We start from the raw sequence: 14,402 nt of genomic DNA, 5'->3' as shown, positions 1-14,402 counted from the left end.
AGGGGTTGGAAGAGACCCAAGGAGGACATCCAGTCCAACCCCCTGCCAGAGCAGCACCACACAATCCAGCTCAGGGCACACAGCAACACATCCAGACAGGCCTGGAAAGGCTCCAGAGAAGGAGACTCCACAGCCTCTCTGGGCAGCCTGTGCCAGGCTCTGGGACCCTTCCAGGCAAGAAGCTCCCCCTTGTGCTGAGCTGGAACCTCCTGTGCTGCAGCTTCCATCCATTGCTGCTTGTCCTGTGCCAGGGAGCAGTGAGCAGAGCCTGTCCCCCCCATGACCCCCAGCCCTCAGATAGTTACAGACATTGATCCAATCCCCTCTGAGTCTTCTCTTCTCCAGACTAAGCAGCCCCAGGGCCCTCAGCCTGTCCCCTCACCTCCTGAATCATTGAGTGGTAGAGGTTTGAAGGGACCTCTGGAGTTCATCTGGTCCAAAGGCTCTGTTAAAATAGGGTCACCCAGAGAGGGCAAACTGCACAGGGTTGTGTCCAGGTGGACAAATGTCCAAAGAAAGAGATTCCACAACTGCCCTGGGCAGCCTGTTCCAGTGCTGTCACCCCCACAGCATAGAGTCCCTGGAGGTGTTGCAGCCAAGCCTGGCTGGGGCACTTAGTGCCATGGTCTGGTTGGTTGGGCAGGGCTGGGTGCTAGGTTGGGCTGGCTGAGCCTGGAGCTATCTTCCAGCCTGCTTGGTTCTGTGATTTCCTGCCTGTACTCCACTCTGTGCCCATTGTCCTTTCTCCTGTCCCTGGGCACCACTGAAAAGAGCCTGATGCTGTGCAGTTATGGATCAGGATGAAGAACTCCTCTCTGTCTGCTCTGCAGGCTAACAGCCCCAGGGCTCTCAGCCTTTCCTCCCCACAGAGATGCTCCAATTGCCTCAGCACCTTTGTAATTCCTGCTGGACTCTCTCCAGTAGCTTCTTGTCTCCCTTGAACTGGGGAGCCCAGAACTGGATTCAGTGCTCCAGATGTGGCCCCACTGGGGCCACAAGAGGATCTCCCCTGAACCTGCTGGTCACACTCATCTTGACTGCACCTTAGGAGACCCAGCCAGGCTTGGCTGCAACACCTCCAGAGGTGTTTGAGGCCAGGCTGGCTGAGGCTGTGTGCAGCCTGCTCTAGGGTAGGGTGTCCCTGGGCATGGCAGGGGGGTGGCACTGGCTGCTCCTTGTGCTCCCTTCCAACCCTGACTGATTCTGTGATTCTGATTCTGTGATTCCAGTTAAAGATGTCCCTGCTAACTGCAGGGGCTTTGGACAAGATGACCTTTAAGGGTCACTTCCAACCTAATGCATTCTATGATTCTGTGGTCTCAAAAGGTCCTCTCCAGCCAAAATGAGTTGATGACCATTCTGAGGTAATGAGGGTGAGCTAACCTGGTGAAACTGAACAGCACAGGCGCACAGGGTGTGACTCTTTGCTGGCCCAAGGTCAGTGTTCACAGGCCTTTTTGGTTCAGATGCCATCAGAAGGCAGTGCTGGACCCTAATTATAGACATCTGTGAGTAATGCAGCTCGCAGCTGCTGCGCTGTAGCGAGCAGGGAGAAGCTCTGGGACAGCAGCCAGCACTCCATGGAGTGACAGATGCTGAGGGACAGATCTCCACTTGGTGCAGCCCTTGGAAAAGGACCTTGGGGTGCTGATGGACAAGAAGCAGGACAGGAGCAGGCAGAGTGAGCTTGCAGCACAGAAGGCAAACCACAGCCTGGGCTGCACCACGAGCAGCATGGCCAGCAGAAGCAGAGAGGTGACTCTGCCACTTTGTATGGGGAGACCTCCCCTGGAGTACTGCCCCCAGCTCTGCAGCCCTCAGCACAGGAAGGACATGGACCTGGTGGAGCAGGTCTAGAGGAGGGCCACAGAAATGCTCAGGGGGTTGGAGCAGCTCTGCTACAAGGACAGGCTGAGGGTGCTGGGGGTGTTCAGCCTGGAGAAGAGAAGGCTCCAGGAAGACCTAACAGCAGCCTGCCAGTAGCTGAAGGAGGCTACAAGGAGGCTGCAGAGAGACTGTGTGCAAGGGCCTGTGGTGATACAAGAGGAGACAATGGCTTCAGAGCAGAGAAGAGCAGATTTGGGTTGCACGTTAGGAACAAGCTCCTTACCATGAGGGTAGTGGAACACTGGCACAGGTTGCCCAGGTTGGTGCTCAAACCCTGTCCCTGGGGATATTCAAGAAGAGGCTCAAAAGGGCTCTGGGCAAGCTGATCCAGTCGAGGACACTCTGATTGCTGCAGAGGGGGTTGGACTGGATGGCTTTTGGGGGTCCCTTCCAACCCAGGCCCTTCTCTGGGGCTGGGATGGTTTAGTTTTGCAGATAGGCTGTGTTAGCTTTGCACTGCTGAAGAGTTCCCCTCTGTGGCTCTGCTCCTTTTCCAGAGGCAGGAGCTGCCTCCTTCCTGGAGATACATGCCAGCTGACACTTCCTCTTGGGCCAAACCAGCACTGCATTGGCACACAGCAAGCACAAGCACATCCACCAGGAAAACAAACAGACAGCCCAAGCTCAGGGGAAGACCAGCTGGGAGGCAACAGCAACCCACCCAGGGACCAGCAGCTACAGATCCTCAATAATAGATGGGCTAACATGATGCAGTCAGGGCCAGTGTCCTCTTGGATTAAATCTGCTCCATCAAACACCTCCAAGGAGAAAACCTGCCCTTGGCAGGTAGTTGGATGCATGATGAGCAAGAGTGAAAGTGTATGTGACACTGCTGAGCTGCTCCAAGTCCTCTGCATGTTGTTAGGTGTCTGTTCTGGCACTAGAGGTGGCCTCCACGGGAGCCTCAGGCTGACTCTGAACACAGCATCCTGGTGTCTTTGAGGGTGGCTGAGCACTGGAACAGGCTGTCCAAAGAGGCTCTGCAGCCTCCTTCTCTGCAGACTGTCACAGCCAGCTTGAATGTGCCCTGATGCAGCCTGCTCTGGGTGACACTGCTTCAGCAGGGAGTTGGATTAGAAGACCTCCAGAGGCTCCCTTCCAACACCTGTGGGTTTGGTTCGTTCACTCAGTGGGTCTGTGGCCACAGATATTGCTCTCACTGCACTGTTCCAGTCTCAGGAGGTGCAGGCTTGAATTGGGCACCAGCTCATGGGCATCTGATCACAGGATCAGAGGATCACAGGATGCTAGGGGGTGGGAAGAACCCAAAGAGACTCTAAACAAGAGAGAGCAACTTTCTGGATGCTCTTTTGGATGTAGAGGGGATGAGCAGGGCATTGGTTGTAAAAGGCTCACAGGAGTCAGGGGCTGGAAGGGACCCAAAGAGCTCATCCAGTCCTGCCAGAGCAGCACCACACAATCCAGCTCAGGGCACACAGGAACACATCCAGACAGGCCTGGAAAGGCTCCAGAGAAGGAGACTCCACAGCCTCTCTGGGCAGCCTGTGCCAGGGCTCTGGGACCCTTCCAGGCAAGAAGTTCCCCCTTGTGCTGAGCTGGAACCTCCTGTGCTGCAGCTTACACCCATTGCTGCTTGTCCTGTGCCAGGGAGCAGTGAGCAGAGCCTGTCCCCCCCTCCTGACCCCCAGCCCTCAGAGAGTTACAGACATTGATTCAATCCCCTCTCAGGCTTCTCTTCTCCAGACTAAGCAGCCCCAGGGCCCTCAGCCTCTCCTCACCAGGCAGTGCCCTCCAGTCCCCTCCTCATCCTCATAGCCTCCACTGGACCCTCTCCAGCAGATCCCTGTCCCTCTGCAACTGGGGAGCCCAAAACTGAAGGCAGTGCTCGAGATGAGGTCTCAGCAGGGCAGAGCAGAGGGGCAGGAGAACCTCCCTGGATCTGCTGGACACTCTCTGCTCAATGCCCCCCAGGACCCCATTGGCCTCTTGGCCCCAGGGCACATTGCTGTGCCATGGATGTTCTCCCCCAGCACTCTCAGCTCCCTCTCCTTGGGGCTGCTCTCCAGCAGTCACCTCCCAGCCTGGACTGCTGCAGTTTATTCTTCCTCCCCAGGTGCAGGACTCTGCACTTGTCCTTCTTGGACCTCCTTTGGTTCCTCTGTGCCCAGCTCTGTCTGCCCAGGGCTCTCTGATGCAGTGGGAGAGGTCTCTGCTCACTGAAGGAGGGTTGCAGTAGTTGATCTTTCCATGTCCCTTCCAAGTCAAACCATTCTCTGGTTCTATGACAGATCTGCTGTCAGGGCAAGCCACAAGGAGAAAACCAATCTCAGACCAGTTCAGATTGCAGGAACAGAAAGTGAGGTAGAAAAATCCATCAGCAGCTGCCCAAGGACTCTTCTACCAGATGCTAACTTCCCTGGGGAGCCAAAGGGAGAGATCTCTCTCTGCCTGGGTCCTGGTGAGTGACAGAGATCCACTTCCAAGTCCAGCACCTGTTGGACAGGAGGGACTGGAAGGTGAATTGGAAGTGCTGGGTGAGGCAATAGTTCAGCTTCTCCCATTGGTTCAGCTGATGGCTTCCACTCAGAGGGTCTGGAAGGATCATTACTCTCCATTAAGCTGCCATGGGTGGACACAGACAGATGGCAAACCACTTTCTCCAAAGCTGTCTACTAAAACCATCTACCAGGAGACAAATCACTGAGCCTGTCTGTCAGAGGAACTTGTCAGGCACACAGATGAGAGCCTGAGAGAGTCCCAGGGGCTGGCTTCAGTGGGCTCTGATCATGGTGAGGAGGTCTGCAGAATGCACAGGCTGGAGATGGCTGTTCAGGAGTGCTGCAGAGCTTTCAGGCTGGATTGGATAGGGCTGGGTGCTAGCCTGGACTGGATGAGCTTGGAGCTCTCTTCCAGCCCGGCTGATTCTATGATTCCATGATAGAAATTCAGCCCAGAGCCTGGGCTGCAGCAGCAGCAGTGTGGCCAGCAGGGCCAGGGAGGGGATTCTCCCCCTCTGCTCTGCTCTGCTGAGACCCCACCTGGAGTCCTGCATCCAGCTCTGGAGCCCCTGGGACAAGAGGGCTGTGGAGATGCTGGAGAGTGTCCAGAGCAGGGCCAGGAGGATGCCTCGTGTCTGCTGCTCATGCACACCAGCACTGGAGGTAGCAGAGCATCATGCAGGCAGCCTGAGAGGCTTATCATCAGCTTAGGAGATGTAGGTCTTCAGGGGATTTTAATCAGCAGCAACACTTTCACCCCCAAAGAGACTAAGACATTATCAATTCCTTTAAACAGGCACCAGGGGAACTGAGCTGCAGCTCTGGGGCTCTGCCTCTCTTCAGCCTGGCTGAAGCTAATTGCTTCATAAGGCACATTGGTGCCATGCTGCTGATCCTCAGCTGCTAAGGCCCTGGCCCTTTGGCCACAGATGCCCTTGGGAAGTGCAATGGCTCTGAAGGGTCTCTCCCTGCACAAGGAGCATGCTGTTTGTTTGTCCCAGCTCCCTGAGCATGCTGTTTGTTTATCCCAGCTCTTTGGGGCAGACCCTTTGTGACCACCACCCTGAGAAGCAGCACCAGGAGCAGGCTGCTGCTGTTTAAAGTAACTGTCTGCCTCCTGGCTCAGTGCTTCTTCCCACCAGCAGCTTTGACCTGGTTTTTCTTCCTCCTCTCTGCCTTTCTCTGAGGGCATCCTGCAGTTGCCCTGCTGCAGCAGCAGGTAACAGGGACTTAGGGAGGTGTTAGCCTGCAGCTGCCTGCTGAGGATGATTAATGCCTGGGGGCTTGCTGGGGACACCTGCAGCACCTGGGTGGGAATTAGGGCAATGTTTGCACTGGGATTTTGTTGGGGTAGGTCTAAATAGGCCAAAATGTGCCTGAACATGTCCTGGCTTACCCAGACATGTTCCACCCCTGCTGCCCCTCCTTCTGTCCTGGGGGAAGCAACCACAGGAAAGGAAAGGAAAGGAAAGCAAAGCAAAAGCCCTGGTTTGACCTAATGTCAACCAATCAGATGGAGAGAGGTTCTCCTGCCCCTCTGCTCTGCCCTGCTGAGACCTCATCTCGAGCACTGTCTTCAGCTTTGGGCTCCCCAGTTGCAGAGGGACAGGGATCTGCTGGAGAGGGTCCAGTGGAAGGCTATGAGGATGATGAAGGGACTGGAGGGCACTGCCTGGTGAGGAGAGGCTGAGGGCCCTGGGGCTGCTTAGTCTGGAGAAGAGAAGCCTGAGAGGGGATTGAATCAATGTCTGTAACTATCTGAGGGCTGGGGGTCAGGAGGGGAGACACACCTCAACATCTGATCACATAACCATCAGCTGGAGAGGCTTGGAGGGCTGGGGTGAGAGGAGTGAAGGTCAAGTGTAGAGTCCTGCACCTGGGGAGGAGAAACTCCCTGCAGCAGCACAGCTCAGAGGTTGTCTTGCTGGAGAGCATCTCCACAGATGAAAGAGCTTGGGATTGTCGTGGACAGCAAGTTCACCACGAGCCAGCAATGTGCTTTTACACAGGAGGGCCAGTGGTATCCTGGGGGGCATAAAGAAGAGTGAGGCCAGCAGGAGAAGGGAGGATCTTTTCTCCTTCTGCTCCCTGGTGAGGCCAAACCTGGACTACTGTGTCCTATTCTGGGCTCTGCAGTTCAAGAGAGACAAGGAACTACTGGAGAGAGCCCAGTGGAGGCTACAAAGATGAAGGAGGTTCTGGAGCAGCTCTCTTAGGAGGAAAGGCTGAGACACCTGGGCTCTTTAGCCTGGAGAAGAGCAGGCTGTTGCTCTTCCACCACATGTTGACTACGTGTTTGGGTAGCCTGAAAACAGGGGACAAAGGTTCAGATTGCTGCAGACAAGGTGAGAGGGGGAGGAAGATACAGCAGCAGTGCTCTGTAGCTTGTACTGTGCCTCAGGATCACAGCATGGCAGGGCCTGAAGGGACCTCCAAAGCTCAGCCAGTCCCACCCAGAGCAGGTCACACAGGAACACATCCAGGCAGGGTTTGAATATCTCCAGAGAGGGAGACTCCACAGCCCCCCTGGGCAGCCTGTGCCAGGGTCCTGTCAGACTCACAGGGTAAAAATTCCTCCCCATGTATCCACGGAACTTCCTCTGCCTCAGCTTCCACCCAGTGCCCCTTGGCCTGGCACTGGGCATCACCCAGCAGAGCCTGGCTGCAGCCTCCTGGCATCCTTACACCTTTATCAACATGACTGAGGTCCCCTCTCAGTCTTCTCCTACCCCAGCAGCACAGCCCCAGCTCCCTCAGGCTCTCCTCCTAACAGAGCTCTTCCATTCCCTTCAGCATCTCTGTTGCTCTGTGCTGGACTCAAACAGTTCCCTGAGGTCCTTCTTGAACTCGGGGTCCCAGAACTGGACACAGTACTCCAGACAAGGCTTTACTAGGGCAGAGTAGAGGGGCAGGAGAACCTCTCTTGACCTACTAGCCCCTTTTAATCCACCCCAGAATGATATTGTCCCTCTTGGCCACCACAGCACATTGCTGGCTTATGCTCAACCTCCCACCCACTAGGACCCCCAAGAGCAAGTTTAAGTCCCTGCAGCAAACATATGCAGGCTCAGCTGTTTAGCTAAGGCTGTCCAACTGGCTGTCCTCTTCAAGCTGCCAACGGTGCCAGGGGCTAGGAGAGACCTCCTGAGACAGGAGATGTCATGGGGCAATGCCCTCCACAGGGCTGGCGAAGCGTGGGTGCAAAAGCAGCGCAGCTCAGTCCACACTCAGGCTTTGCTGCAGGGATAGATGCCACTGCTCAGCTCTGGCAGGCCCCACTGAGTGCTCCAGGGAGGTTGTGAGCTCGTGGGAGAGTTTGCAACGTAGCACAAGGTAAGAAGGTCAGGCAACCATCCACCAGCCCACTGAGGCATGCAGAAGCCTTGTTACCCACTCTGCATGAGCAGGCTTGGCCAGGGCCATCACTCTTGGTCTGCCAGGAGATGTACTGCAACCTTGGGTTGCTTTTCTCCTTTCTCTTTGTCTCACTGTGGTTTGCTTTGCCTTTATAGAGTCAAGCAGGTTGGAAGAGAGCTCCAAGCTCAGCCAGCACAACCTAGCACCCAGCCCTGCCCAACCAACCAGACCATGGCACTAAGTGCCCCAGCCAGGCTTGGCTGCAACACCTCCAGGCACAGCCACTCCACCACCTCCCTGGGCAGCCCATTCCAAAGGCAGATGTCTACAGGGAGCTGGTAATTATTGTGCTTCCTGGGCTCTGTGTTCCTCAGGCAAGAGTGGAGTGAGAGCCAGCTGCAGGGAGCTCAAACCAGACACACTAGACATTGTGGAATCAGAGAGCCAGCCAGGGCTGGAAGGGACCACAAGGATCATCTAGATCCAAGCTCCCTGCCATGGCCAGGGACACCCTACCCCAGATCATTCAGTGGGCATCTTTACTGGTGAGGGTAATTGAGAGCTGGAACAATAGATGAGGGAACCTGGCAGATCCTCCAAGGCTGGAGCTGCTACTTAAGGCTCAGAGGACGTGGAGAGGTGAGCATTGCCATGCTGCCCTCCATCAGTTTTGCCCCATGGCCGCTGGAGATAAGAGAGTCAGAAGAGGAGCCAGCCCCTTTCCCCTGCTCCTCTCCGCTGGCTGCAGGAGGCTTGCGGAGCAGCAGCTTGACTCGGTGGTGCCCTCTGGATTCGCCCAGCCACCCCCGTTACTGAACGCGTTCTGCTTCCAGGAGGTCTGGACCGCTCAGAGCAGCAGCAGCGGCTCCTGGCAGGCTGCTGCAGGAGGCCAGAGAGAGAGATTAGAGCACCCTCTTCTGCTCTGAAAAGTTAAAGCAAAGCGGCGGAGCTGCGGCTCAGCCCTCCCGCGGGGAGCGGGGCGGCTGCGGAGCCTGAGCATCTCCGCTGGCCGCAGGGAGTACGGCAGAGAGGTGTGGTGGAGCAGTGTCAGAGCTAATGCCCTGCTTTGGGTCTGAGTTATCAACAGCAGAGGGGAACTTCCCGGATGCTCTTTCGGATGTAGAGGAGATGAGCAGGGCATTGGCTGTAGAAGGCTCACAGGTGTCAGGGGTTGGAAGGGACCCAAGGAGAGCATCCAGCCCAACCCCCTGCCAGAGCAGGACCACACAATCCAGCTCAGGGCACACAGGAACACATCCAGACAGGCCTGGAAAGGATCCAGAGAAGGAGACTCCACAGCCTCTCTGGGCAGCCTGTGCCAGGCTCTGGGACCCTTCCAGGCAAGAAGTTCCCCCTTGTGCTGAGCTGGAACCTCCTGTGCTGCAGCTTCCATCCATTGCTGCTTGTCCTGTGCCAGGGAAGAATGAGCAGTGCCTGTCCCCCCCTCCTGACCCCCAACCTCAGATAGTTACAGACATTGATTCAATCCCCTCTCAGTCTTCTCTTCTCCAGACTAAGCAGCCCCAGGGCCCTCAGCCTCTCCTCACCAGGCAGTGCCCTCCAGTCCCCTCCTCATCCTCATAGCCTCCTCTGGACCCTCTCCAGCAGATCCCTGTCCCTCTGCAACTGGGGAGCCCCAAACTGAAGGCAGTGCTCAAGATGAGGTCTCAGCAGGGCAGAGCAGAGGGGCAGGAGAACCTCCCTGGATCTGCTGGACACTCTCTGCTCAATGCCCCCCAGGACCCCATTGGCCTCTTGGCCCCCAGGGCACATTGCTGTGCCAGGGATGTTCTCCCCCATCATTGCCATCCTTGGGGCTGCTCTCCAGCAGTCACCTCCCAGCCTGGACTGCTGCAGTTTATTCTTCCTGCCCAGGTACAGGACTCTGCCCTTGGCCTTCTCGGACCTCATTGGGCTGTGTCCAGTTCTGGGCCCCTCAGTTCAAGGAGGACCTCAGGGAACTGCTGGAGAGAGTCCAGCACAGAGCCACAAAGATGCTGAAGGGAATGGAAGAGCTCTGTTGGGAGGAGAGCCTGGGGGGGCTGGGGCTGTGCTGCTGGGAGAGGAGACTGAGAGGGTACCTCAGGCACGTTGATAAAGCTGTGCAGGTGAGTGCCAGGAGGCTGCAGCCAGGCTCTGGGGCACTGGGTGGAAGCTGAGGCAGAGGAAGTGCCATGGAAACATGAGGAGGATTTTTTTCCCTGTGAGGCTGACAAGACCCTGGCACAGGCTGCCCAGGGGGGCTGTGGAGTCTCCCTCTCTGGAGATATTCAAACCCTGCCTGGATGTGTTCCTGTGTGACTTGGTCTAGTTGAGTCTGCTGAGGCAGGGGGTGGGACTGGCTGAGCTTTGGAGTCCCTCCCAGCCCCTGCCATGCTGTGATTCTGGGGTTTGGTTGTTTTCAACAAGGGACATTTTAATGCATAAGTAACCCCTAGAAGCCCCACTGGAGTTCAGCAGCTCCTCCTTGGGAGTTTGAGACCCCTGACTTCCAGTGCAGTGCCACTGTTGGTACCAAAAGCAATGAGACAGCAGAGAGCACAGGATAAGTACAGAGAGATGTGGTACATTTGGGCAGGAAGAAATCAGCCTTTTCAGCTCAATTCAGAAAGTCAGACTCCTGCCTGCAAGAGCTTTGTTTCACTTCATGCTTTGATTAAACCCCCAAGTGATCAGAACCTACTGCAGCAGGAGCAAACAAAGCAGAGTCCTGAGCTCAGATCTGATGTCAGTGCTCCTCTCAGCTGCTTCCCAAGTGTGATTCCTGGTAACTATCTTCAGCTGTCCCAGTCCTTAAAGTGCTCACAAGCCCAGGGACGAGAGGCTGAGGGAGCTGGGGGGGTGCAGCCTGCAGCAGAGGAGGCTCAGGGCAGAGCTGATTGCTACCTGCAGCTGCCTGCAGGGAGGCTGTAGCCAGGTGGGGTTGGGCTCTGCTGCCAGGCAAGCAGCAAGAGAAGAAGGGGACAGAGTCTGAAGCTGTGGCAGGGCAGGTCTAGGCTGGATGTTGTTAGGAAGTTCCTGGCAGAGAGAGTGATTGGCATTGGAATGGGCTGCCCAGGGAGGTGGTGGAGTGGCCGTGGCTGGAGGTGTTGCAGCCAAGCCTGGCTGGGGCACTTAGTGCCATGGTCTGGTTGGTTGGGCAGGGCTGGGTGCTAGGTTGGGCTGGCTGAGCTTGGAGCTCTCTGCCAACCTGCTTGAGTCTCTGAAGACCCAGGGAAGTAACCAAGAAGACCTTGACACCAGTATAAAAACCTCTCTGTGTTTCATGATGGGTGGAAGGAATAAAGGGGGGAAAGAGGAATATTAGAGCTTGGTGAAGCCCCAGATCAAATATTGCCCTTGCCCTACAGCTAAAATAACTCTTGTCTCTGCTGCTCACAGGGCAGAAGAGGATCACTCCCTGCTGCACTGCAGAGGGGCTTACAGAGCTGCTCCTCAGAGGCAGATCCCAGGAGCTAAATCCCACTAATCCCAGGACAAGCTTTAAGATGCCATCTCTGCAATTACTTAGAGATGAGCACATCTCTGCTCGGGGGCACCTCAGAGTCAGGCAGCCCTGGAGCTCCTCAAGACCTTCACTGAGGAGCTAAGGCTTTGCAGGGATGTACCCCAGCTCCTGAAGGCCTGGAGGGGAAAGAAGGCCCTCAGTAAAAGGGACAAGAAGATGTCAGCCTCATAGAATCGTTTTGGTTGGCAGGGGGTGGATGGTCCCAGAGCCCCCACCCAGCAGCAGTGTCCCAGGCGAGCGCTGAAGCACGCTTGCAGGGCAGGCTGGCCCTGCTCCCCCTCTCCTTGAGGGGCAGACCTGCATCCAAGGACTGCCACAGGTGAGAAGGGCCTGCTTTGTGGGTGGGTGGCTTTCCCTGGAGGTGTCTGTTGTGGAGCTAGAGGACATGCAGAGGACTGCATTGCAGTGCTCCAGGTCGCAGCTGAGGATCCGGGATAAAAATACCTCTCCAGTGCTGAGCAGGTAGAGCTGCTGCAGGGACCTGCTGCTGTTGGGGCACCAACCTGCTTGGCTCAGCACGTCTGAGCCACAGAGTGACACTCTGGGTGGCAGGGACACTGTGGTGGCTCTGCAGCTCCTGTTCCTGGCTGTGAAGGGCGAGGTCCATAGAATCATCTAGTTCCAACCCTCCTGCCATGGGCAGGGACACCCTACCCTAGAGCAGGATATGTTCCATCATGCCCAGATCCTCCTTGTAACAGGGGCTCCAGAGCTGGATGCTGTAATGCAGGTGGAGTCTCGCCAGAGTGAGGAGAGTAGAGATAGGGCAAACCAGAGTCATAGAATCAGGCAGGGTTGGAAGGGACCTCAAGGATCAGCCAGTGCCAACGCCCCTGCCATGCCCAGGGACACCCTACCCTAGAGCAGGCTGAAGGCGGGGGGGGGGGGGGGGGTACAAAAAAGCTGGGGAGGGACTTTTGAGGGTGTGAGGGAGTGTCAGGAGTGGGGGGAATGGAGCAAAGGTGGAGGTGTGGAGAGTGAGGCTGGAGGTGAGGAGGAAGTTGTTGAGCAGGAGAGTGGTGAGAGGCTGGAGTGGGTTGCCCAGGGAGGTGGTTGAGGCCCCATGGCTGGAGGTGTTTAAAGGAGGCTGATGAGGCACCCAGTGCCAGGGGTTAGTTAATCAGGAGGTGTTAGGTTGCACTTAATTATCTCAAAGGTCTTTTCCAACCTGGTCAGTTCTGTGATTTGGGCTGCCTCAGCTGTGCCTACCTGCAGATACAGGAGGGTAAACACAATCTCTTGTTCCAGCAGCTGGCAGTGCTCTGCCTGCCTTCCTGCAGCCCTCCCCACCTGTAGAAGATGTCAGCTCTCCTGTGGTGTCCTCGCAGCTCCTTCTGGCTGCTGCCCAGGCACAGCAGATTGCATCAATCCAACGCTGGGCGTTCACTCAAGACACTTTTCCTGGCTCTCTGGTGGCTGCTGTTGGGAATTGTCCTGCTTTGCTGTGCAGCAGAGTCTTCTGTGTTTAAAATTGGTGTGCTTGGCCCCTGGGACTGTGACCCCCTCTTTTCCAAGGCCTTTCCCCAGCTGGCTGCCAGGCTAGCCGTGGAACGGATAAGCAAAGATCCTTCGCTCCCTCTCGGCCACAGGCTGGATTATGTGGTTCTGCAAGAGGAATGCGACACACCAAGAGCTCTGCTTAGCTTCCTTGGCTTTGGGAAGCTTTCTTCAGCTTTCATAGGCCCCCTGAACCCTGGACTCTGCGAGGTGGCCACACTTCTAGGGGAAGACTGGAATAAAGCCATCTTCTCTTGGATGTGTGTCAGCTACCGGCTGGATTCCGCCTTCCATCACCCTACCTTTGCCAGGACCTTGCCCTCTCCGGCCCAAGTCTTGTTTGCAGTGATGAAGCACTTCAGCTGGGCTCACGTTGGCATCATTGCTTCCAAAGAGGCTATTTGGATGGACACTGCCAGCAAGCTAGCAAGTGCACTCAGGAGCCAGGGGCTTCCTGTAGGCATCGTTACATCCCTGCGCGGGGGAGAAAAGGGCATGGAGGAGACCTGGAATGAGATCCAAGGAGTTGAAGGCATTAAAAGTAAGTGCTGGCAGTCTCATTCCTTGGCTTTCTGTTGTCCCCAGAGTGGGCTTTTTGTTGTCCCCAGGGTAGGGCTGCATTGTCATCCAACGGGCACAGCTCAGAGAGTCTCAGTTGGAAATGGTTCAAGTCAAGAACAGTTTTACTTCTGACTCAAATGGAGCCAGAGCTGCAAGTGAAAGAATGCTGAGCATTGGCCAGGGCTGGGTGCTAGGTTGGGCAGGGTTGGAAGGGGCCACAAGGAGCAGCCAGTTCCAGCCCCCTGTGCATTACCAGATTCCATTTCAGTGCTGTTTTTCCTCAAATGCCTTCAGATTCCCTGATATCCTGCTACTTTCTAGCAGCAACTTTGTGCAGTAGGCACAGCAGTTGGACTTCTGGCTAATTCTCAGCCAGCATTTGCTAGGGAGAAAGCAGCTCTTGGGCTGTGTTCTGTAACACTGAGGTGCTACCAGTTCATTCCAAAGGCAGTGTTAAGTTTTCAGTTCAGCCAAGTGAGTTGAATCCATTTCAACTGAAAGAGCATCACTCACTTTTTAACAAGGTAGCAATCAGGAGATTAGAATCATAGAACCATAGAACCAAGCAGGTTGGAAGAGAGCTCCAAGCTCCTCCAGCCCTGCCCAACCAGACCATGGCACTAAGTGCCCCAGCCAGGCTTGGCTGCAACACCTCCAGCCACGGCCACTCCACCACCTCCCTGGGCAGCCCATTCCAGTGCCAATCACTCTCTGCCAGGAATTTCCTCCTCACATCCAGCCTAGACCTGCCCTGCCACAGCTTGAGGCTCTGTCCCCTTCTTCTCTTGCTGCTTGCCTGGCAGCAGAGCCCAACCCCACCTGGCTACAGCCTCCCTGCAGGCAGCTGCAGGCAGCAATCAGCTCTGCCCTGAGCCTCCTCTGCTGCAGGCTGCACCCCCCCAGCTCCCTCAGCCTCTCCTCACAGGGCTGTGCTCCAGGCCCCTCCCCAGCCTTGCTGCCCTGCTCCAAACACCTTCCAGCACCTCAACAGCTCTCTGCAATTCAGGAGCCCACAACTGGACACAGGACTCAGGGTGTGACCTGAGCAGTGCTGAGCACAGGGGTGCAAGAACCTCCCTTGTGCTGCTGCCCACACTGCTCCTGAGCCAGCCCAGGATGCCATTGGCTCTGCT

At 56.2% G+C, this 14,402-nt stretch overlaps 2 protein-coding genes across 2 annotated transcripts in view; one reads left to right on the top strand and one right to left on the bottom strand.

Annotated features, from left to right (window-relative positions):
• Nucleotides 1-14,402, bottom strand: part of TSKU (tsukushi, small leucine rich proteoglycan) — a 103,822-nt gene that overhangs the window by 63,497 nt on the left and 25,923 nt on the right. The window lies entirely within an intron of this gene.
• LOC135188828 (retinal guanylyl cyclase 2-like) overlaps nucleotides 12,472-14,402 on the top strand; it is a 30,045-nt gene continuing 28,114 nt past the window's right edge. The window contains 1 exon segment of the mRNA XM_064168534.1: nucleotides 12,472-13,249. Within this exon segment, the coding sequence (XP_064024604.1) occupies nucleotides 12,511-13,249 (739 nt within the window). The 5' untranslated portion in view covers nucleotides 12,472-12,510.

The sequence above is a fragment of the Pogoniulus pusillus genome, chromosome 3 (genome assembly GCF_015220805.1).
Source record: "Pogoniulus pusillus isolate bPogPus1 chromosome 3, bPogPus1.pri, whole genome shotgun sequence".
Lineage (NCBI taxonomy): Eukaryota > Metazoa > Chordata > Aves > Piciformes > Lybiidae > Pogoniulus > Pogoniulus pusillus.
This window is presented reverse-complemented; position numbering and strand designations above follow the sequence as displayed.